Raw genomic sequence first — 26,092 nt, 5'->3', positions numbered from 1 at the left:
CCCTCCACCTTCCCCCTCCACCTTCCCCCTCCACCTTCCCCCTCCACTTTCCACCACACAGACGCGGCTTGCCGTTGCTAGTGTCTGATATTGGAGACTATTACATGAGGATTTTCTGCCCTGTTTCAGGTTAGAGATGACAATAAGAGACAGCATCCGTGTCTGGTGGAGTTCTCCAAGCTACCGGAGCAGGAACGCAATTACAATTTGCAGATGTCGCTTGAGACCCTGAAGTGAGTTTCTTAACTTTTCCTGTTTTCCTATCTGCCTTACGTGGAACAAACAAGGTATCGATATAGTTTATAATTCAGCGTTGAAGTTAGAACTTTTCACAATGCACAGGTGGATTGGATCAATATTTGTTGGGAATTAGACTTTGACCTTGTCATTTTATGTCTTTATAAAGTATCTACCAAAGAGCATCCTACAGATGGGTGTTACAGAACACAAGGGCTCTGTGATCAGATATAGTGCTGCTCAGAGTGTGGGCCATGGACCAGGTCAGTCACAAATTGTTATTGATTTGTGACAAGATAAGAAAAGCTACTAACAATAAGTGTTTAGAAACTTTTATACCAATTCAAGGGAGCAATTTTATGTCTTACTGAATAATTTATAAACAGTAATTTATAAATAATTTACAAAATGTAAGCTTGTATTTTATGTCTTCATTTAAAAAAAATTAATTTTCTCGGGGTACCTGGGTGGCTCAGTCAGTTCAGCGTCCGGCTCTTGATTTCAGCTCAGGTCATAATTTCATGGTTTGTGAGTTCGAGCCACATTCAAGCACTGCATCAGGCTCTGAACTGACAGAGCCTGCTTGGGATTTTCTCTCTCTCTCTCTCTCTCTCTCTCTCTCCCTCTCCCTCTCCCTCTCCCTCTCTCCCTCTCTCCCTTTCAAAATACATACATACCTACATACATACATTTTAAATTAAAAAAAACACATGATTTTCTCTGACAAGTTTTTTTGTATTTTATCAGAGAATCAGACCACTACAGGCTAGAAATTAAAAGAAAATTGGTCCTTCATCACAGATAGTTTGAGAAACACTGCTCTAACACATTTTAAAGATGCTGAGTTAAAATAATTAAATAAGTTTTTATTTTTTACTGATGGATTTTCCAGTACTATGAATCTTTAAATTGGGGTGGAATCCATTTATATTTCCCCAAATTACTGAGCTACACCATCTTTTTTCAGAGGATACCTCAGGACCATTTGCCACACTTTGAGAAAGGCTACTGTAGACTGTTTGCCTGCCATCTTAAAAAAAATTTTAGGGGCGCCTGGGTGGCCCAGTCGGTTGAGCGTCCGACTTCAGCTCAGGTCGCGATCTCACCGTTTGTGAGTTCGAGCCCCGCGTCGGGCTCTGGGCTGATGGCTCAGAGCCTGGAGCCTGCTTCCGATTCTGTGTCTCCCTCTCTCTCTGCCCCTCCCCCATTCATGCTCTGTCTCTCTCTGTCTCAAAAATAAATAAACATTAAAAAAATTTAAAAAAAATTTTAATGTTTATTCATTTTGGGAGACAGAGAGCAAGTGATGGAGGGGAAGAGAGAGAGAGTGAGACACAGAATCTGAAGCCTGAAGCAGGCTCCAGGCTCTGAGCTGTCAGCACAGAGCCCGATGCAGGGCTCCAACCCGTGAACCATGAGATCATGGCCTGAGCTGAAGTCGGACACTTAACTGACTGAGCCACTCAGGCGCCCCTTGCATGTCATCTTTAACAGCAGATGTGCTTTTCAGTGACTCTGCCAATTGCTGTCATGAAATGTGCCACTTAACCATTGCAAACGAAAGAATGAGGTGGTATAAAATAAAGGAGGGAGAATAATGTTACGTTTTAATACAGCAAAGTTCAGAAAATATTTTTGAAAGCACTGTCATGTTTCTTTTATTCCTTTTCTGTCCTTGATGACCCTCTAGGGCTACATTTGTTCAAATGGGTCACTTAATTCTAATTCATGCTTATAGTAGGCTTATATGCTGCGTCCGTTTTTGTTTCAATTTTGTGAAGGGTAAGGAGTTACTTCCGTTGAACCGATTTTACCAAGGATTCAGAACATAAAACTTAACCACCTTGTCACACTCTAGGTTTTGCGTTCAAGTATATTTCTTCAAAGAGGTGATAGTAATTAACATTATGGAAATTAACATATTGGGCATAGAATGAGTTTAGGTTCTATTGATTTAAAAAGAAAGGGAAATATATACAAATCAAGTAAGTTGAGAACCCACCAAAGATAAAAATTTGCAGCGTGTGCCGGTGATAAAGAATGCATAATGCATGGCTGTGACCTGTGTACCCCGTGTTTGGGATGCCCTGCCTTCCTTTGTATTCTTGATGAGAGGCTTGTACATTTCAATAAGTAATTCACAGCAGCTCACCATTTGCCCATCTTTTACAACAAAATGTTTTATTGAAAGGTCATGGTCGAAGATAATTTAGTTAAATTTGCAGTACACTCCCTATAATTTTAGTGATTGGCAACTCAACCAGCTATTGCAAAGGGCGAATCCTGGGAAGCAGTGAGGTGGAGAAATCCCTATTTGCATTTAGTGTGTTGAGTTTGACTGCATGTAATCTGATCTCATTCCTAAGAGCCATTGGTGGCTGGTTTGATTAATCATCAGAGTGCATGTACCATGGTGCTGTTGCCCATGGTGAATGCTAATGACCTTTTTCATGAGCTAATTCTCAATAGTTTATGGTTTTACAATGAGCTGATTTAATCTATTTCTTTAAAAAAATTTTTTTTGAGTGTGTTTATTTATTTTTGAGTGAGAGAGATACAGAATGTGAGCTGGGGAGGGGCAGAGAGAGAGGGAGACACAGAATCTGAAGCAGGCTCCAGGCCCCGAGCTGTCAGCACAGAGCCCAACACAGGGCTCAAACCCACAAATGGCGAGCCCATAAACTGCAAGATCATGACCTGAGCCGAAGTCAGATGCTTAACTGACTGAGCCACCCAGGTGCCCCTAACCTATTTCTTTAAAAATTTACCTTAGAACCGGAAGAGGCCCCACCTCTCCAAAGTTTGGCCCAATCTCAGTAGTTTAGAGAAAGCACAGTAGTTTCTTTCTGTATTTTCTTTAGTCCTTTGTTTGAAAGTCTTCAGAGCAAAGAAGGAGAGAACAACTTTGACTTTGGTTGGTATAGGTTCAAGCACTTGCTGTTCTAAAGGAATCTTAGATTTTTCTGAACCTTAGATTTTCTTCCCTCATTGAAACGGGGGTCATAGTGAATCTACCTTGTGGAATTGTTGTGGGGACTAAATCGTAGAATACTGATGAAGCCTTGAGCACTACATGTCTGACACGCCATGAGAATATCATGGGGGTGATTAACCCTTTATTCATTTGAATTCTGAGAGTGCCAAGTAACAGAGAAGCAAAAGATTACTCCAGCATATCCCTTATTTGGGGTTAAAGGGTTATTTTAAGTGAATTTGAATTTTGGATGCTCTTCTGTGAATTTTTTGTTGTTGTTGTGCCAGTTGTTGAGAAAAGACAAAGTCAGATTTGATAGTCGTCTGTGTACTGTAGAGTTCTGCAGACTTCTGGCACCTTCTCTCAGGACGGCACAGTGGTTACAGCATGCCTGCCAAGCCCTGTCCCCAATTTAACCAGTGTTCCTAAAATCTTAGTTTCTGATTTATTCCCAGTATTTTCTGAATTCCAGATATTAAATTTTTTTAAGCTTATGTATTTATTTTGAGAGACAGAGATGCATGGGTCGGGGACAGGTAGAGAGAGAGGGAGAGAGAGAATCCCAAGCAGGCTCTGCACCATCAGCACAGAGCCCGATGTGGAACTTGAGCCCATGAAACCGTGAGATCATGACCTGAGCCAAAACCAAGAATCAGATGCTAAACTGACCAAGTCACCCAGGCACCCCGATCTTAATTATTGAATAAATGACTTCTGTTTGGGAAGTGAAAGTCATCATGATTTTTAGTCAACATAGTGTATACTTGCATAGAATCTTTCTTTGGAAGGGGCGCCTGGGTGGCTCAGTTGGTTAAGCATCTGACTTCAGCTCGGGTCATGATCTCGCGGTTTGTGAGGTGGAGCCCCACGTCAGGCTCTGTGCTGACAGCTCAGAGCCTGGACCCTACTTCGGATTCTGTGTCTCCCTCTCTTTCTGCCCCTCCCCCACTTGTGCTCTCTCTCTGTCTATCAAACATAAATAAAATGTAAAAGAGCAGGTTTCCCTTCTAGTTTTGTATGTTATTTTAGTTCAGTCTCTTGCTGGCAACAGTTTTCGCCATCTCTAAATATTGTGACTCTTCTTACCGTTTATTTATTTATATTTGAGAGAGAGGGAGCACAAGCAGACAGAGACAGAGAAGGAGGCACAGAATCTGAAGGAGGCTCCAGGCTCCAAGCTGTCAGCACAGAGCCCAACATAGGGCTCGGACCCACGAAGTGTGGGATCATGACCTGAGCTGAAGTCGGACACTCAACCGACTAAGCCACCCAGGTGCCCCTAAATATTGTGACTCTTTCTGTTCAGTCCTGGGCTCAGTCTTCTCTCTGTTGCAAAGTCTTCGGGCATTCTCCTCTCACGCAGATACCACACAGGTGCGGACAACTCCCTAGATGTACATCTGTACCCCAGACACCTGCCCTGTGTGTCTCCCGTTCTTCAATTGGTATTTTCCCTGTTTGCGTCTGAGGCACCTTGACCTACAGACTTTCGTCCCCTGTGAATGGCATCTCCACTCATCCTGCTGCATAGACTAGAAACTTAGGAGTCATCCTGGACTCCTCCTTTTGTTTGATCCCTGCATCCAACCCATCATCAGGTCCTCCCAAGTGTATCTCCAGTCTTTCCCCTTCCCCGATTTCCACAGCACTCCTCTCAGTCTGAGCCATCATCACGTGTCACCTAGACTGTCACGGGAATCTCCTCACTGCCCCCCGCCCCTCACTTGGCTTCTTCCAATTCATTCTGTGCACAGCGGCAGGTCTCAGCTGCCCAGATGCAGTCATACACATGTTGCTTAGAACTGTTCGGTGGCTCCCCACTGCATTTAATCAAATGTCCCAGCCTCATGGGTCTGTATAAGCTCTGGGCGATCTGACACCTCCCACTTCTCAGTGTATCTAATTCCTGCCCTTGTTCCAGCCCCGTGGTTTCTTCCCTCCACTGATTCACATTTTGTCCTGCCTCCTATATGCTGTTCCTTTGGCCTGGAAAGTTCTTTGCCTTACTCCTAGATAGGCCCCTCCCTACCCATTCCTCACCGTTAGGCTTAAATGTACTTCCTTGATGAGACCTTCCCCATGACCTCCCCACTCTCTCTTATAACACCTTGTAGTACTTTTTATAGCTCTCAACACAGTTTTTAGTATTACTTTCTGAGTTATTTAATACGTTAATATTTACTATTGGACCAGAAGCTCTATGAAGGTAGGGGCCGTGATGTTTTGTTTTGTTTCGTTTTCATTCACCATCATAATACCCGGTTCCAACAAAGCATCCAGCACAGAAAATTTTCTGTGTTGCCAAATTGCTTGGATATTGCAGGTGTACCTCCAACTTTGTGATGTGTTTAACCCCTCCAATCTCAGGCTTTTAAAAAGCGTTCTTCCCCTCGAATGGTGAAGCGCCCATTCACACACCAAACTGTACACCATACACATTCAAACTGTAACACACACCAGCTATCTCAGAGTCGCTTCCGAAGCTTCTCTTTCCCCTCACCCAGGGCCTTCTAATGATCCTCTAGTCCATCCACTTCTTTCTTTTCTCCCATCGCTAATGATGCGATTAGCCCTCCAGCCCCTCCCGTGCTACTGGCATCCTGTACCACATTAACCTAAGCTACCGTTATTAACCATCTGAAAGTGGCATGCACTCCCCACGGGTCCAGCGGAAATGTATACATTCTCCTCTCTTCTCCTTCCGTGCTTGGTAGCCAGCTGGTCGTTTCTGAACACTTAGGCCTCCGCGTCATTCTCCCAATTTACATTCTTTTTTTTTTTTTAATGTTTATTTATTTTTGAGAGTGAGAGAGAGGACGGATGAGCAGAGAGAGAGGGAGACACAGAATCCGAAGCAGGCTCCAGACTCTGAGCTGTCAGCACAGAGCCCGACGGGGGTGGGGGCTCAAACCCATGAACCGTGAGATCATCACCTGAGCTGAAGTCGAGGCCCAACTGACTGAGCCACCTGGGCACCCCCACAATTGACATTCTTTTGAAGCAGCTTTCCACCGATATTTAGGTGAAGACAGTGCCTTAATTTGTATAAAAGTCTACAAAGTCTGGCCTCCCGTCTAACCAGCTTCATCCTATGGGAGGGCTACTCTCTCTCTGTCTTGCCATCACACTAGCCTTTTCTGAGTCACCTGTTTGCATATTTCCTTCCAGCACAGGGCTTTCTATGTGTCCTCTTCCTGGGAGGTTCCTCTCTGGGCCCTGTTCCCATCCCTTACATCTCCGATCGCTCCCTCAGGAAACATTTGCGGTTTCAGTAAACATTCCCTGACGCAGTAAGGCCCCCTTTCGTGGACACGCGCCCCTTCTGTATCTCTCAGCGTAGACACTTCCTTTCCTGGTTTGTGTAATCACAGGATGGCCTCTCCACCAGACCCTGCATTTCTTGGGGGCGGGCTTCTCATTTACCCACCATTTTTCAGACTTTCCCCAGAACCTGGTAAATGTTCTTCGAATGAGTGAAGCAATGAATAGGCAATAAAGCTCAGTCTCTAACCAGGCTTTTCCATACCAAGTGCTCGTCATCTGCAGGGTGCCTCGTGTTCTCTCCGTGGCTCTATGCCAGTCTGTTTACCCGTTTCCTGTGGCTATCTGCTGTAAGTACTACAGTGCCACATGGACCATTTTCGGCTGTTTAATCTAGTAGTATTTACTGAAGACATGTGCAAGTTACTGCAGATATCTGCGGTTACTAAGACAGAGACAGGGAACCCACCGTCGGGTAGTCTGTTTCTGCCCCGTTATTCTGTTCTTCTCTGGCGTGGACTAGGACACCTAGCCTCACCCAGGCTTCCCTGGGCACGCTTTGTAGTGTGCTCTCCTCTCCTCATTCCTCAGCAGACTCTTTTTTTTTTTTTTTTTTAATTTGATAATGCATTCCAATATAATCCTTTTATTTGTTTTTAAATGTTTATTATTTTTGAGGGAGGGTGTGAGTGGGGGAGGGGTGGGGGAGGGGGAACAGAGGATCTGAATTGGGCTCTGCGCTGACAGGAGCGAGCCCAGTGTGGGACTCAAACTCAGGAACCATGAGATCATGACCTGAGCCAAAGTCAGACGCTCAATTGACTGAGTCACCCAGGTGCCCCTACTCCTCAGCAGACTTTTAAACGTCTTAAACATGTGAGTTAAACAGATACATTAAACCAGATACAGTGGTTTTAATACAGATAATACAGAGACCAATTCAAAGAACTTGGGGTGGTTGATAATTTCACTAAATAGATTTTTTAAATGATCTGTTGCTCTGATTTTAAAACCTCCTTGGATTAGGTATAGAATTCTTAGATATAAAGCCAAAACACATGATCAATAAATTGCATTTTATATACAGCAAAACCTTTTGTACTTCAGAAGAAACTATGAAGAAACTTTTGACGAGAAAAGCCACAGACTGGGAGAAAATACTTATATGTCATATAAATTATGTCATGTCATATATATCATACATTATATTTGTAGACTTTGTAGAAAATAAGGGGAAGTCCTGCTAAAGGATTTGTATTCAGAATATATAAAGAGTTCTTACAACTCAACAATAAGAGTACATACAGCCCAATTAAAAGTAAACAAGGCATTTGAGCATCTGAAGTCTTCTTGAGCATTTGAGATCTTCTTACCAAAGAAGATCTATGAATGACTAGCAAGCACATTTATAAAATGCTTAACATCATAGCTCATTAGGAAAATGCAAGTGAAATCATAATGAAATGCATCACATACATTCCAAGGGCTATGACATAAAAGACAGACTGGAAAACCCCCATTAATTTACCAAACAACCTAGCAATTCTACTCCTACATATGTAACTAAGAGAAATGAAACCTTATATCTATGAAAAGACTTTTGTATGAAGGTCTGCAGAATCATCTTCATAGAAGCATTACATGTAATAGTCAAAAGGTTGAAACCACGCAAATGTTCATAAACTTATGAAAGGATAGACAAAATGTGATGTAGCCCCACAATGGGATACTTTTCAGCAATAAAAGGAGATAAGCTACTGATAAACATTATAACATTCATAAACCTAAAAAACATTAATCTGAGTCAAAAAAGCCTGGCACAAAAGATCCTAATTTATATGATTCTTTAAAAAAAATTTTTTTTAACGTTTATTTATTATTGAGAGACAGAGAGAGACAGAGCACGAACATGGGAGGGGCAGAGAGAGGAGGAGACGCAGAATGTGAAGCAGGTTCCAGGCTCCGAGCTGTCAGCACAGAGCCTGACGCAGGGCTTGAACTCACAAACTGCGAGATCATGACCTGAGCCAAAGTCAGACGCCCAGCCGACTGAGCCACCCAGGCACCCCTGTATGATTCTTTTTATATATAATTTTTAGAAAAGGCAGATCTACGGAGATGGAATATAGATTAGTGGTTGCCTGGGGGAGGTGGGGTCGGAGTGAGGAATGAGTGCAAACAGGCATGAGAAACTTGGTGAGATGAGATATTCTAAAACTGGATTGTAGTGATGGTCATACAACTTTGCAGGTTTATTAAAACGGTAATAAATTAACCTTTTCGAGGTACATTTCTGACCTGACAGCTTCTAATTCTATCTTTCTGAGCATAATCCTCAGTAACCTGTCTGTTGTCCATCCACCTAAGTGTGAGTCCCTCAGTGTGGCATTCAAGGCCCTCACTTAGTGTATAGTCAAGTTCTCCATTCATTGTAATCAGAAGATTTCTCAGTGGGTGTGCCCTCAAAGATCGAATTGTCAGAGTTTAAGATAGATCCTAATATTATTGTCACCTTGAGTTCCCTCAGAGCTGGGTCTGGCATCCTCCTGATGATTTCATAGCTTTCTATGTATCTCATTGGACACAGGACACTGAATTGTAATTAACTATTGCTGTAGTCCCCACTGACCAGTAAGCTTATCCCCAGAATTTAGGACAGGGCCTGCCACTAGTGATGTTCAGGAGATATTTATTGAATAGTTAAATGAATGAAGGAATAATGACAAAAAACTTCCTATCCTATGGACACTGATTGAATACGTGTAACCCATGTTTGTTCTCTGAGTGTGTTTTCTATTCTTCTATTAATGATCAGTCTCATTTTTTAAAATTGTTTTTAAGTTTATTTATTTTTGAGAGACAGACAGAGAGAGTGAGTGGGGGAGGGACAGAGAGAGACAGAGAGAGAAAATCCCAAGCAGGCTGCATACTGTCAGCACAGAGCCCGATGTGGGGCTTGAACTCACAAACCGTGAGATCATGACCTGAGCCGAAACCAAGAGTCAGACGCTTAACTGACTGAGCCGCCCAGGTGCCCCATGCTCGATCTCATTTTAATTGGCACATTCTCTAGGTAATTTTTACAGCTTCAGTCAGTTCTTGATCTGTCCATACTTATGCAGGTTAACACTTGAAGGGTAATTTCACAGGATCATCTGAATTTTACCACGTTTAACCTAAAATTTAACTTGATGACAGTTGATGTGTAAATATACATAGCTGTACCTATCTATGCCATCTATCTATCTCCAGATTTTCATTTTTAAGATGTTGTAGGGGATAAGTGTAAATGAATTGTAGATATTTGCCACATCCCTTCTGGAACTGACTAGAACCTAGAAATTCTGTAATCCAAAAAGGATTAGCCATTGTCTCTTATTCTGTTGGGATAGGAGAAACCACTCATTGTCATGGCTACTAAAGGCACATTGTTCCATATAAACCTGGGGGACTTTAAAGGTTGAGTTCTACATGTGAATGGTAAGGATATTTCTCAGGAAAAGCAATGAAAGGTCATTCAGGGGAGGAAAAGATACAGAGTATCTTAAAAAAAAAAATGGATAAACCCTTCCTGGCAAACAGGGACCCCTGATAGACATTTGAAAACGAGATTTTTTTTCTAGATAGAAAGTTCAGTAAAGGATTAAAAACATATGGGGCATTTGTGTCTACTAAAGGTTGCATTTCAAACCAGTGGTAAAAGGTGAATTATTTGGTAAATATTTTATGAAGAATTAGGTATCCATCTGGAAAAAAAAAATAAAGTTAAGCTGTGCCTGAAGCTAATAGACCCCTCTGACCATCACCCCCACACAGGAAAGCATGGACATTTTTCTTCAAATGACTTTACAAATGGGGTATCTCTCAGTGCCACATAAAATTCAGAAGCTATAAGAAAAGATGGTAAGTTTCAGTTATATAAAAACATATTTGAGATTCTGCATATAAATAGCACTAAATAAAGGAAAAAGACAGACTAGAGAAAAACATTTGCAACTCCTATCTCAGACATAGGAAGAGCTTCTAAAATGCAATAAAAAACCCAAATCTAATGGAAAAGTGAACAAGTAATATTTTCAAAGAAAAAAAGTACAGGTACTCTTAAGAATATGAAAACAGCACTCAGGTACACTTAGAATATGAAAAATACAGGAGCGCCTGGCTGGCTCTGCTGGTAGAGCATGTGACTGTTGATCTCGGGGTTGTAAGTTTGAGCACCATGTTGGGTGTAGAGGTTACTTAAAAGTATAGTCTTAAAAAAGCAAAGCAAAATGGTAATGAGATACCCTTTTAACCGACTAATTGGTAAAGCGTAAGCGGTTTGGTAACTGTGTATGGGAAACAGGCAATGTTGTAGACTGATGGTGGGAATGTAAGTTAGTAGCGACTCTATAGACATTTGATAATATTTACGAATCCTTGTTTTATCTGATTTATTTTGAGAGCTAGAGAGAGAACCAGTGGAGGAGGGGGAGAGAGAGAGAGGGACAGAGGATCTGAAGCAGGCTCTGCACTGACAGCAGAGAGCCTTACGTGGGGCTCAAACCCACGAGCTGTGAGATCATGACCTGAGCCGCAGTTGAATGCTCAACTGACTGAGCCACCCAGGAGTCCTATAAATCTTTAAAATGCATATACCCTGTGACTCAGTAGTCCCATGTCTAGGAATTTTTAACCTACAGATGAAGGATACAGTACATGTACTAAATGTATGAGGTTATTCACTGTGGCATTGTTTATAATAACAAAAGACTAGGTATGAACAGAGAACTGGGTAAAAACATTCTGATACATCCAACTAATGGAGAACTTCAAAGTTGTTGAAAAATAAGGCAGCTTTATATGAAAGAACCGTATATCAAAGTTATGGTGCAAAGTCAAGATAGAAAATTGCAGAGAACTATACTCATTGTGTAAAAGGGAACAAAGAAACAATACACACGCACACACACACACACACACACACACCCATACGTGTGTGTTAGAGACTGCACAGACTAGAGCAGGATATTCAAGAATTGGAAGCAATCAGTGCCTTTAGGGAAAGAAACAGGACCACAGGGAGGGGTTTGGAGAAAGACATATTATTCACTTGTTTTTTTGTGAGGTTTCAATTTTCAATGTCTTACTCATTACTCAAAACTAAATACTTTATAAGCGTTTTTCCTTTGCATTAACAATTTCTTCTCTGCTTTCAAGGTTGACTGTCCTACCTTATTCCCATCTGCTGTTGTGTTGGGTTATTCCAGACATAGAGAGGGAGTTGTTACAGCTCATCTCTGGTTTTGTTTTCCAGGACTTTGTTGGCATTAGGATGTCATGTGGGAATAGCAGATGAACATGCTGAAGAAAAGGTGAAAAAAATGAAGCTGCCCAAGAAGTAAGTTGAACGTCTAAACAATATTAGCCTATGCATCAATTTAGTGCACACAAATAACTCTTTTTTTAATTGTATTTAAATCCAAGTTATCATATAGTGTAGTAACAGTTTCAGGAGTAGAATTTAGTGATTCATCACTTACATATAACACCCAGTGCTCATCCCAACAAGTGCCTGCCTAATGCCCATCCCCCATTTAGCCCATCCCCCTACCCAGCAGCCCTCAGTTTATTCTCTGTATTTAAGAATCTCTTATGTTTTATCCCCCTTCCTGTTTTTATATTATTTTTGCTTCCCTTCCCCTATGTTCATCTGTTTGACTTCTTAAATTCCACATGAGTAAAATCATGTATCTGTCTTTCTCTGACTGACTTATTTCGCTTAGCATAATAGCCTCTAGTTCCTTCCATGTTATTGCAAATAGCAAGATTTCATTTTTTTAAATCACTGAGTAATATTCCATTGTATACATACCATATATACACATTGTTTTTAACCATTCACCAGATGATGGACATATGAGCTCTTTCCATAATTTAGCTATGGTTGATAGCTATAAACATTGGGGTGATGTGCCCCTTTGAATTAGCATTTAAAAATTTTTTTCTTTAATGTTTATTTGCTTTTGAGAGAGAGAGAGAGACAGACAGACAGACAGACAGACAGAGTGCAAGCGGGGGAGGGAGGGGCAGAGAGAGAGACACAGAATCCGAAGCAGGTTCCAGGCTCTGAGCTGTCAGCACAGAGCCCAACACGGGGCTCGAGCCCATGAACTATAAGATCATGACCTGAGCTGAAGTCAGATGCCTAATCGACTGAGCCACCCAGGTGCCCCTTGAATCAGCATTTGTGTATCCTCTGGATAAATACCGAGTAGTGCAATTTCTGGGTAGTAGGGTAGCTCTATTTTTAATTTTTTGAGGAACCTCCATGCTGTTTTCCAGAGTGGCCGCACCAGTTTATATTCCCACCAGCAGTGCAAAAGTGTTCCCCTTTCAACTCAGCCTCACCCACATCTGTTGTTTCCTGAGTTGTCAAGTTTAGCCATTCTGACAGCATCCAGATAACTCCTGATGGATACCTGGGTGACTTCCTCAGTAAGGAAATAAAGCTCAGGAAATATTTGGGAGTATGTTATAAAAAGTATGTTATTTTCTCTGTGTGTAGGTGTGCGTGTATACACCTGTGCCTATATTCCTAACTGCTTATCTATGGTTTTCTACTTTCTACAAAAAATATTCGTATAATTTAACTTGGCTTTTACTAAAAGAATATATATTTTTTAAAATGTTTTTTAAGGTTTATTCATTTTTCAGAGACAGAGAGAAAGAGTGGGAGTGGAGGTGGGGCAGAAGGAGAGGGAGACACGGAATCTGAAACAGGCTCCAGGCTCTGAGCTGTCCGCACAGAGCCCGATGCGGGGCTCAAACTCATGGACCGTGAGATCATGACCTGAGCTGAAGTTGGATGCTTAACCGACTGTAACACCCAGATGCCCCACTAAAAGAATATATTTTAGGAATAGTTATAAAGTTGGCATTATTATCGACATTTTACGATGAGAATCTGAGACTATGAATGCTACAGGGGTGATTTTACCTCCTGGGCTACAGCCTCTATTCTGTGATCCTGTTTAACTTCTCAAAACCTCACCTTTCTCAGCTGCTAACAGATGATACCTTCTTCATAAGGATATTTGGGTATTAAATGAGGAAGTGTTAAAGAAATGATTGCTATATCCTGTTATTATTTTTGCTTAATTTCAGTTTCCAGGAGGTACACATTGTAGATAGGAGGTCTGGAAATGTGTTCAGTAATATCATGAAGATTAAAGCAAAGCAGCCACCCGTAATCTCCATCAGTCACCCTGGCTTTGTGTTACCCCAGATAAACACAAAATCAAAATACAAATAGTGTGGGAAGCCTGAGTGACTCAGTGGGTTAAGCATCTGACTCTTGATTTCTGCTCAGGTCGTGATCCCAGGGTGGTGGGATGGAGCCCGTGTTGTGCTCTACTCTGAGCTTGGAGCCTGCTTAAGGTGCTGTCTCTCTGCTTTTGCCCCTTTCCCCTGCTTGCACGCTCTCTTCCTTAAAGAAACAAACAAACAAGCAAATAAATAAATAAATTTTTTAAAAGGGGGATAAAAAGAAGGAACATCAGGCGAGTCATGTTGCTGATGTCATGCTTGTACCCGGCATTTTAGAAACTAGGAGCATTGTAATAAACAAAGCCCCAGCCCTTATTGAGTGTACATCTACAGAAGTTTCTTCCTCTTCTGTTAGATTTATTCCTACGTGTCTCATCTATCTTAGATATTAAGGATTTCTTTCTTTTTGTCGTTGCACATGATGTCTAAATGATATTTTAAAAGATATCAATCTAGCAATATTACTAAATTTATTGTTAACAAATACCTCTGCAGATTCTTGGAGTTTTCCAGGTAATAATAATATTACCTGTTATTGATGGCAGTTTGTTTTCTTCCTTTCCAATACGCCTACTGTTTTTCTTGTCTCATTGCATTGGCTATGTTGAATATCTCAGGTAATAGTAGCTTATAGTGTCTCATTCCTGAATCTTTAAACAAACAAAAAAAAAAAACTTTGGGGTTTAAGTACCTTGTAGATTATTAATGGATCCCATTATTATTATTATTATTATTGTTTATTTGAGAGAAAGAGAGAGAGTGCTAGTGGGGAAGGAGCAGAGAGAGAGGGAGAGAGAATCCTAAGCAGGCTCAGCACTGTCAGTGCAGAGCCCGATGCAGGGGTGAATTCCGGGAACCATGATATCATGACCTGAGCCAAAATCAAGAGTCGGATGCTCAATTGACTGAGCCACTCAGGCACCCCTTATCCCTCCTTTTAATCAACAAATTAGACATTCATACAGAAACGAGAGCATCTTTGTGGAGGTTTCCGGATTTTGCACCTTACTCCAAGAGACCCAGCAGGAATCTCACTCATCAGTTCAGATGGTAGGAGACAGACAGACCCCAAAGAAACCTTAGAACCTGATTAATAGGTGCAACTGCCCAGATCCCTCTTGTGGCTGTTTGGGCAGGAATTGGGTGAGTGCTGAACTGAGCAGACACTCACCCACCACAGAGAGCTTGCAGAAATCTAGCCCTTCGAAAGGGAGATTCCAATACACCATTGAAGAAGAAAGGAAAAGAAGGGGTGTCTGGGTGGCTCAGTTGGTTAAGCGGTTAAGTGTCCAACTGTGGCTCAGGTCATGATCTCATAGTTCATGAGTTCGAGCCCCATGTCAGGCTCTGTGCTGACAGCTCAGACCCTGGAGCCTGCTTTGGAGTCTATGTCTCCCTCTCTCTCTGCCTCTCCTCTACTCATGCTCTGTCTCTGTCTCTGTCTCTCTGCCTCTCTCTCTCTCTCTCTCTCTCTCTCTCTCAAAAATAAATAAACATTAAAATAAAAAGAAAGGAAAAAGGAGAAAATGAGTTTAGTCATGGTGAAGTGGTAGGAGAAATTTTCTGGACACTGCCCTACCTCCAAGAAGGTGCCTTTTGGGGCTGATTTATCTAGTGAAGGTGACCTGTCCCACAGGCAAAGAGGAAGATGGTGAGAGAGGACCCAGCTTCCCCAGCTGGCAAGATGCAGCTTGAGATACCCATTTCTGTCCATCAGCACCCAGTGTACTAATGTGGGAGCTTAGTGGGTGGAAGCTTAGGGAGGATTTGGGGAAAGAGGAAGATAATATTTGCAGACAATGAATCTGGTCAGCAGAAAGTCCATCTAGAAGCCTTTGGGAATGACATGCCCTACCCCATCTCCCTACCCAGTCCATGGGCCTCCCCAGCTCACTAAGTGCTAAACCCATACTTCTCCCCCACTCCGCTGCCGGCTTTGTGTGTGTGTTCCCAGGTAACTCCAGGAGACAGGGAGTATGCTCAGAGAACAGGCCACACATGGTGGGCAAGGAAGTAACCATAAACTTGAAATATAACACTGCCCTCTGCAAATCAAAAAAAGAGGTTTCTAATTACCCGCCTGGCCAACTCTAAGAACCAGAGAAGACACAAGAGCTGGTTAGAGGGTCTTGGCAATTTCAAATGCAAAAGCAAAAATGCATACCTATAAGCAACGTGAAAAATCAAGAAGTGTAGAGTCACAAAAGGAAAATAATTCTCCAGCAACCAAGCTCAAAAGCATAGAGTATTAGGATCTGATAAAGAATTTAAAGTAACCGCTCTGAAGAAATTCAACATGTTAAGAGGAAACTCAGAAAGACAATCCGGTGAAATCAGGAATCAGGAGTAACGTTAATAAACAAAAGGAGATCTTTACCAAGGCAATTGAGATTCTAAAAAGAACTAAAGGGAAATACTAGACCTGAATAAGTCAGGGAATGAGATGAAGAATGCAGAGGAGAAAATCTGTCACAAGGCAGTCCAGGGGTAAGAAGGACACGTGGCTTGGAGGACATGAACATAGAATTAATATAGTTAGAAGAAGAGCGGGACCTGAGTTTAAAAAGAGTGAAGAAAGCCTAAAAGACCTCTCAGATTCTATCAGAAAAGCAAATATCTGAATGATCAGGCTCCAGAAGGAGAAGGGAAGGTGAAGGGGACAGAGTTTATTTAAAGAAATAATAGCCAAGAACTTCCCAAACCTGGAGAATGACTTGGATGTACAAGTCCACGAAACTAATAGCACGTGCTATTATCTGGGTGTAAAAAGACCTTCTCCAAGACACATTAAAAAAAATTTTTTTTAACGTTTATTCATTTTTGAGAGACAGAGCACCAGTGGGGGAGGGGCAGAGAGAGGGAGACACAGAATCCAAAGCAGGCTCCAGGCTCTGAGCTGTCAGCACAGAGCCCGATACGGGGCTCGAACCCACGAACCGCGAGATCATGACCTGAGCTGAAGCCAGATGCTCAACCGACTGAGCCACTCAGGTGCCCCTCCAAGACACATCTTAATGAAACTCTCAAAAATCAACCATAAAGAAGGAATCTTGAAGCCAAGGAAAAAAGAAGGTAACTGACAAAGGAAGCCCCATTAGGCTACCTGCTGATTTCTCAACAGAAACTCTGACAGGCCAGGAGAGCGTGGAATGATGTATTCAAAGCATTGAAAGATAAAAATTGCCAGCCAGGAATATGCTGTATGGCAAAGGTATCCTTCAGATACGAAAGAGAAATAAAGGCTTTCCCAGACAAAAGCTGAGGGAGTTTACTGTCTCTAGACTGGCGTTACAAGAGAGGCTGAAAGGAATTCTTTGTGCCGAAATGGAAAGACGCTATCCCAGAAACATAGGGTGTGAAAGCTCACAGCACGCTGGTCATGGGAAGGAACGGTCACACTTAGAGAACTGTAACTCTACATTCGGTTGGTGTGTTAACCACACAACCATGGTATGAAAGTCAAAGGAGACGAGTAGTAAGAACTATAGCTGCTATAAATTGTTAACAAATGCACGACACAAAAGGAGATAAATTTTAACATCAGTAATATGTAACGGAGAGTAAAGGTGGAGCCTTTTTAGGTGTTCAAAGATAAGTTGCTATCAGCCTAAAATGGACTGTTTTATCTGTAAGATGTTTTATTGTAATTCACAAGGTAACCACCAAGCAGAGACCTTGAGTGGATCCTCAAAAGACAAAGGGAAACAGAACATACCTCCGTGGAGTATAACCAATTACAGAAGTAGGCATAAACAGAGCAGGGGGTGGGGGGGGGGCGGGAAACAATGGAAATGCAAAAGGATCAGAAGGCAATGAATAAGATGGCATTAGTAAGTCCTTACATATCAATAATTACTCTAAATGTACATTGATTGAATTTACCCATCAAAAGGCACAGAGTGGCTGAATGGGGAAAAACGTAACTCCTACAGGCTGCCTACAAGAGACCCATTTCAGATTTAAGGATGCACACAGACTCAAGTGTCATTTGCATTACATGCTACATTTCCTCTTCGAAAATAGGCCATTTGAGTGTGAGTGTTTTCTGATACATAATACACACCATTTCACTAAAAATCCTTAAGGACTTCTGTAGAATGTGTGATTCATGGTAGTTCTTTTCTCCCTTTCTCCTTATTCCTCCGCAGAACAAACAAGCAGACAGCTGAAGAGTGTAACACATTATATTATCGTCAATTCTTAAATTCACAAATCTTTGTACATTTATTGTAAAGTGAAGCTCTGGACCCACTGCATAGTTTGATGAACATAGAGTCCATTTACTGTAGGAATAAAGAAAAAACGCAGTAGAAATAATCCACTCGGAGAGTTTATGATTGCCGATTTCTAATATGCCCAAGTAATTGAGATTTTGAAGCAAAACTATAGGTTTACTTTATATTTATTTATTTAAAAAAAATTTTTTTATAGAAAGAGAGAGAGTGACAGAGTGGGAGTGGGAGAGGGACACAGAGAGAGGGAGACAGAACCTGAAGCAGGCTCCAGGCTCTGAGCTGTCAGCACAGAGCCCGATGTGGGGCTCAAACTCATGAACCATAAGATCATGACCTGAGCCGAAGTCGGATGCTTAACTGACTGAGCTACCCAGGTGCCCCCAAAGCTATAGGTTTAAGTGAAAAGAAAATCCTTGTCTAAATACCAATGCCATTTATTAAAACTTTTCTTTAGCACTCATGTGTGTTAATAAATCAGCACAGAACATAGGACCAGGAACTGGTTGTCTGACTGTATCACTGGGAATAATAGGTAATGTTGAATTATGAATTGGTAGTGTTTAGATTGTCTGAGAGGTCTTTAAATCCAGTGACAAATCCCCTCCATACCCCACTACCTTCTTACCACTAATGCTAATGAAGCCCCTGGTGGTGATGGGAAATGGAGGGGTAAGTGGTGTCTCAGGCATATTGAGCCACATAAAAGGCTAAGAATGATAACCTAAGGCTAAGAATGCATATATATGGATACAAATGACGTTTTGAGATGAAGGCTTGGATGCTGAATGTGTGGACCCATGACATAGTACATGTACCAAATTCAGTTTGTGTAAATAGTTACTTAAGTGAAAGGCAGTGTTACAAATACCATTGGATTTTTTCTGTAATGGTGAGGCACTGTGGTCACGAAAAAACAAAACCGGTTTATAGACTTCTTTTCTGTGTAAGGAGTAAATTTCACAAACCACAAATTAAAAAATGCACTAGCGTGCAATGTTCTTTATTTTCTCTGATCAGGTTTAATCTTGCATTCAAGCCCAATGGGCCTTGCACCAGAATGAAGCTTAGTATTAGAAACTTAATCCTAGCCTTTTCAGGGAAAACTCTGTTAAAATCATTGCTTTCTGTGTTTATTCTCACCTTTAAATTTTTGATTGAAATGTCATATTCTCAAAGTGGTTTTTCTTGACATCTTAAAAAAGATAAAATAGTTCCCTATGTAAAATTGTACTTTTCCCCATGTCCCCTCTTCTACTTTATTTTTCCCCATAGCACTTACATCTTCTAACATACTATTGTTTTACACTTTGTTTCCTGCCTACTTGCATCCGAATATAATTCCTATAGACTTTTTTGTCCATATTGTTCAGTGATATATCATTAGTTCCTGGAATAGGGCCTAAAACATTCTACCACCAAATGAATATTCGTTGTTGAATCTGAATTGAAGGTCTACCCTCCTCTTGCTCCCAGGACCACCTGTGTTTAGGACACTCACCCAATGGGGAGCGAACACTGGATCCATCGTCTACCTCATTTGACTGTGCTGCCAGGACTGATTTATGTCAAAGAAAACCAGAGCTGGACAGGAGTTAAAGCCATAAAGGCAAATTGTATTCAGGAACTTTTGCAAATAGGGAAGAGAGACCTATGTATGGAACTGGACTCCATTCTGAATACAACAGTGATAAGTGGGGATTTATAACCAAGGAGCAGCAGGGCTGCAGGTCAGTAGATAGAAAATTACTTAGGAAGACACATCAAGAAGGGGGATTCTGCAAGATGAACTTGATAGGATTCTTGCTGAAGGCAGACCAGGTGATGGGATAACAAGGTAGGGGATGAGGGATGCCATCCGATAGGAAGGTTGGAGGATTTTCCTTAAACTGGTTGATCAGTAGGATTCTTGCTAAAATGGAACTAATTGGAACATGACAGAGCCCAAGGTCAGAGTCCTAGACAGAAAGAGGATTCAGAGGAGCCTGACTCGAGTTTGGTCTGAGTGTCTTTGTCTTTTGTCTTCATTCACCTCTGCTGGCATCTTATGGGGTGCCTGTTTTCTGCACTGGTCTTGGTAATGAGTCCACACAGTGGGTTTCTCCTTCTCATTTCTGTGAGCCCTCCAGGTCACTGCTCTTCTTTTTGCCTCTTCATTGCTAGAAACCTGAGAATATTCTCTCTGGCAACTTGGGGATTGCAGTCGGTTGGTGGAGGGAGGTGGGAGACTTGGCTGGCTGCCATATCTGTTTTTCTGTAGTCGTGCTGCACGATGAAGGGCTTGGGTGTGGGAGATTCTAGGACCTGGCCATTATCCTTGGTACGCTCTGGGAACAAGACAGAAGTTCACTTTGGCCGCGGGATCTACCTGGTCTCTTCCTGGGTGGGGGTTGGAGAACTCTGGCTTCCCTCTAAATCCTCCTGTTCTTCTAGGCTCTGTGGAACCTATTTGGGCAGGGCATAAGAAGTCTTTATCTGGTCTTCCTTCTGTCCCAAGGCATCTGGGCCTTGCTCTTTTGATACTCAAAAACCTAACTTTTACTGTCAGAAGGCCTTTATCTAAAAGACTATGGTCTCTGCAGTGAATTTTCAAAGTCTATTTTAAAAATCCAAACCAAGAATGGCTTTCTTTGGTCTCTCTCTTGAGATGACCCCTTCTTGGGGCACTGGATACCTTGTGGTTTTGTTTCAAAGGGGCTTTGGGGTAGGGGAAGGCCTTGGAGTAAAAAGAAATTGATAAAAGGGAGTTGGGTGGTGGGGGCAGGTCTCCAGGGCACTTCATCATATTACCTTTACTTAAAAACAAAGAAGTGAAGTAATAGAAGAAACATATCCCTTGTCCATTTCCCTCCTAATTTGTACATTGAAATTAATTCTCCTGTATTTGTGCTCTGGAGGAGTTTTGAATTCTCTTTCTGTTCTTTCTGTGAAAATGTCAGCCCAGGATGCATTTTTAGTAGATGTGCTTCCAGCAAAAACTTGTCCTGAATATCTCTGATGTGCAGTCATCTGAGATTTTCCCATTTGTTCCAAGGTACTTGAAGGGCGGATTTGGTTTTGAAATTTACACCTCACATCCACTGAACTTGGACATAATCTTTTCATGTTTACTGCACATCTTTCACAGCATAATGACTTCCAAGCTTCATTTAACCTGATTCATCCTAAACAAGGAAGCTTGAGAGGTGGGAGAGGCTAGAAAAAAAAAAAAAAGAAAGAAAAGGTTTTTCTCTTTAGTGTTTTTGGAATTCTGCCATGTTTTTGATGCCACCACTTTAATAATTGCCCCTTTAGTGATATTATACTGAGCACTTTATTCAGAGGCTCATTTAGAATACCTGCTTCAGAAAAATGCGGGTCAGGTGGGAATGAAGCCCAAAGTGAAATTGCTACTTCACATGACAACTCATCAGCGGGGTCAAGTGCTATCATTTTTTGTTTACATCTTCGATAATTTGGTGCAGATGACACTGGCAGTTTGCCAGTTTTGTTTCATTTTGTTTTATTTCTCCAGGCACAGGGGTGTTTTAGAAAAGAAACTGAAGCCCTATACACGTAGTTTATTAATCTCACTGTTTTTTTTTTTTTTTTAATTACTGGATTTTATGCCACGTCAAAATAAATTAACTGAGAGATAAGAACTACAAAAGAATTTTAATACCTTGGAAGGTCAGTACATTGAATGTATTTATTTAATTCCATATATATTCCTCTTCGGCTGGATTTCAGGATGATTGATGGAACAGGGACTTTGCATATAAAAGTAAAGGAAGTAAAACGATACCTACTAACCAGACTGCAGGAGAAAGAGATCTATTGACTGATGCTGGCAGAATTTTCCCAGGAAGGTCAAAAAGGGAGAATGTAACACATCAACATCTTTAACATGAGATATTTTGTATTTGATGCATATGATGATGTATTTTGAATTAATAGAATTACTATTGATACAACTTTTCCCTATTATTTGAGCTATGAAATTCTACTCCCCAAGAATTATAATGGTAATCTTTCTTTCCTTTCTTTCTTTTAAATTTCTGGAAATTAATCTGAAACTTTACTTGAAACCACTTAGTTTCCAGTTTACATGCAGTACAGGAAAAGCTTTGCTTTTTGTTCTTTTTCAACCACAAGAAGAGAATATTTCATATAAGCAGTTGGTTTATCTTTATGTACCTACTAAAATTACATTAATAAGGTGAAATGGACAGTATTTACCAAAGTTCATTTATGCTCCTTTAAAAACAATCCTATTTTTATATAATGATTCGATTCTTACTTTCTCAACATGTACTCCAAACGAAAATTGTTTTAAAAATCATTGTGATACTACTAATTCATATTGGTTAAGCATTCATGATGTCACCATTTTTGTTAAGTCTGTGAATTTCAAAAATATCTGTATTTATTTTTACTATAGGTGATTTGAAGTACAACAGTATGGAAATAAGGGTCAGGGGGAATGGGAGTCAGTAACTTTAATTTGGATGGGATTATTAGCCATTTAAAAGAATCACTTTATTATTATTTTTTAATGTTTATTTATTTTTAAGAGAGAAAGCATGCACAGGAAGGGCAGAGGGAGAGAGAGACAGACAGAGAATCTGAAGCAGGCTCCACATAGAGAGTCAGGTATCGCGAGATCATGACCTGAGCCAAAGTCGGATGCCTAACCGACTGAGCCATCCAGGTGCCTCTAAAAGAATCTCTTGAAGCTTCAAATCCTTTCTTGCACAGGGTTATGAAGAAAAGTAAAATAAATTATAGTCTACATCTGAAAATGAGCATAAACCAATTATTGTGCCATGTTAAATCAACAGATGCAAATACATCTCCAAGGGTTTTCATTATGATCACAGATTGAAGCCAGTCTAGTAGATATTCCATGTAGGAAGAGGAAATTTTAGAAGATAAAGAGAAATGCTTATGTCACATATTAGCCAGCTTTATACATTAGTAGAATTTATCTATAATTTTTGATATGGAAGGACCTCCTTCCCATCTTCCACCCTTCAAACATCCCTCCGCATTCCGTATGAGATATTGCTGGAAAGCCTACCATTAGAATTGGTTGTCAGGGGAAGGATTTTTTTCACTTCACATGCACATACCCCTCATTAAGATGGCTTAGGCTCTAATCGATTTTTCATAGATTAGTTTCCAAACTGTATCTGGTATGTCTCCTGTCTGACAGTTAGGAGGTCTCAGGGCCATTACAAAATGGGAGGAGAAAGACTTGTGTGCTGTTATGCTACCTCCTGCTGGGCAATGGTGGGGAAGCCAGGAGGAGGGTGTCAAGCAGAGGTGGGAAGACGGGGCGATAGAGAAGACTGAGTTCTTGATCACTGATTCTAACACTGCCTCCAGCTAGTCATGTTAAACTTGGAAATTAAACTGTGCTAGCTTGATCATATGTTGGTACTTGGAAAATAAACTCCGTTAGCTTGATCATCTGTTGGTACGTTGGAAATCTATTAGGAGCTCTTTCTTGAAGAAAATATTTTTTGAATGAGTGGCACCTGGCTGGCTCAGTCAGACGAGCATGTGACTGTGGATCTCAGGGTTGTGAGCGCAAGCCCCTCGTTGAGTGTAGAGAAAATCTTTAAATGCACATATTTTCTGAAAAAAGAACTTGTATGTAGACTGTGCTTCTAGTTTACAGATTTATCTATTTATAACCAGAATTCTATAACACACAATGATTTGTATGAGTGGTTAAAAAATCCCATGTGATTTCTTTATATAAAAAAAAGACAGGAAAAAAACATATTGTTAATTACCCAAACCTGCAGAGTGCTGATTTAAAACAGAATGAAATTTCTTGTCTATAATTATAGCTTGTGACTATAAATTGAATGACATAAGGCAGGAATTAACCTTAACTGTAACAATTGCCAGAACAATCTAATCCACTTAAACAAAACAAAACAAAATATTTCTCATACTTTTGTCTATAGATAAATGACTTATAAAATACTAGAGGTCTCCTAAGGAAATAGAAGTAACTAAGGCAAAGTCAACTGTATTCAACCTTAAAATTATTTATTGCTGTAACACATCAATTCATTCAACATATTTTTATTGAATGCTTACCATGTAACTGGTACTATTCTCCGTTTGACAGATAGTGAGGAATACGGCAGTCAAACTCTCTGCTCCAAAGAAGGTTGCCTGCTAATTCTGAGAGCCATAGCCCAGAATACTTAAAAGAAAAACGACGACATAGTTTTATCTCAAAGAGCATTTTCTCATGTTCTAATAATTTTTTTTTAACTTGGTATAGTTAGCTGGTTTTCTTTGTACAAAGGAGAATCTTTGAGATGAAGCCGCATGTACTGGGGTGCCTGGGTGCCTCGGTCTGTTAAGCATCCAACTTTGGCTCAGGTCATGATCTTGCAGTTCATGGGTTTGAGCCCCGCATGGGGCTCTGTGCTGACAGCTCAGATCCTGGAGCCTGCTTCCGATTCTGTGTCTCCTCTGTCTCTGCCCCTCCCCACTCATGCTCTGTGTCTCCCTCTCAAAGATACACAAACATTAAATAAAAATGATGCATGTACTTTATATTCAGTATATAAAGTTAATTCTTGCAAACACTACAGATCTTCAAAAGGCTGCTTATCTGCCATGCCCTGTTTCAAGTATAAAGACAGTTAGAAAAATGGATTAGAAACAGATCTTGACCTCAAGGCATAGTTGATTATAGGGAATAGAACAATGACAGAAGAATGGCAGGGAGGCAGCTATAAAATAGGCTTTGTTCAAATCTCAGTAGTTAAAAAAGAGAATGAGGCAGCTGTGTGTGTGTTTGTACAGAGAAGTAGGGCAGTATTATTGCCCTAATACGTGCATGTTTAAATTTTTATATTTTCAATTTTATATTTCTTCTGAAACATGAAAACTTATGCTCGTTTTAGTACTTTCTTTCCATTTCAGAGTATGGAAGTAGTCTCTGATAAGAATTCCCTAAAATCCAGGCCTTCCTAATATTTTAGATGATTATGCACCTGGGATTTCCTACTCTCTGTCTTATCCAGAGGCTTCCTAAATTATATAACCAGGGAAGTCAAAAAGGGGGAATGAATTCATAAATGCATTAAAATCTCCCTATGCAATAATGAGCAGCTAGTATCTGAAAGGACCCACAGGTTTATTAAATAAATATATGAATTTACTATAACATTTGAAAATTGAAGAAAATATAAACGGGAAGAGAAATCTATCACATGTTTTCATTGGTAACCAGTATTTTCGTTAATACTATAAAAAAGCCTCAAATATTGGGAACTCAGAAACACTAAGTCCTTCTCAACTTTGAGAGATAGGTAAGGTGTTTTATTTTAGTTTTATTGACATAAAAATGAAAACAAAGATCACGTGGCCTTTGTGCCCAATGAGTTATTAGCGTGCATGAAGGGCTCCAGGCTTGCTGACCGACCGACCGGCGGTCACCAGTGGGGTGTCTGGAATCATTAGAAGTGGGTGGGGCCATAAAAAGACCCTTAGAGGGACTTCTAAGCCTGGACTTGTTTTTGAAAGGCCAATTACATAATCTCTTTTGTTTTGCTTTGTAGTTACCAGCTGACAAGTGGGTATAAGCCTGCCCCGATGGACCTGAGCTTCATTAAACTCACGCCGTCTCAGGAAGCGATGGTGGACAAGTTGGCGGAGAACGCGCACAACGTGTGGGCCCGGGATCGAATCCGGCAGGGCTGGACTTACGGCATCCAGCAGGTACGTGGGTGTTGAGCTTTACGGCACGTGGGCTGCGATTTACGGCATGCAACAGGTACGTGGGAATTTAGCTTCATGGCGTGGGGGCTGAGATTTACTTAAGTGGTCATCAGCATGATTCCTAACAGGAGGGATTAAATAATGACCATTTTGAAACTCATATACATTTTTTTTTTTAATTTTTTTTACTGTTTATTTGTTTTTGAGACAGAGAGAGACAGAGCATGAACGGGGGAGAGTCAGAGAGAGAGAGAAAGACACAGAATCTGAAACAGGCTCCAGGCTCTGAGCAGTCAGCACAGAGCCCGACACGGGGCTCGAACTCACGGACCGCGAGATCGTGACCTGA

At 41.0% G+C, this 26,092-nt stretch overlaps 1 protein-coding gene across 2 annotated transcripts in view; it reads left to right on the top strand.

The window, feature by feature from the left end:
• Positions 1-26,092, top strand: part of RYR2 (ryanodine receptor 2) — a 754,822-nt gene that overhangs the window by 436,593 nt on the left and 292,137 nt on the right. For both annotated transcript variants that reach the window (XM_049646094.1, XM_049646095.1), the window contains 3 exons: positions 130-233; positions 11,769-11,852; positions 25,584-25,743. In XM_049646094.1, the coding sequence (XP_049502051.1) occupies positions 130-233; positions 11,769-11,852; positions 25,584-25,743 (348 nt within the window). The remainder of the gene's footprint in view (positions 1-129; positions 234-11,768; positions 11,853-25,583; positions 25,744-26,092) is intronic.

The sequence above is a fragment of the Panthera uncia genome, chromosome D2 (assembly GCF_023721935.1).
Source record: "Panthera uncia isolate 11264 chromosome D2, Puncia_PCG_1.0, whole genome shotgun sequence".
NCBI classification, from domain to species: Eukaryota; Metazoa; Chordata; class Mammalia; order Carnivora; family Felidae; genus Panthera; species Panthera uncia.
The sequence above is the reverse complement of the archived record's forward strand: the minus strand, read 5'-3'. Positions and strand labels throughout refer to the sequence as shown.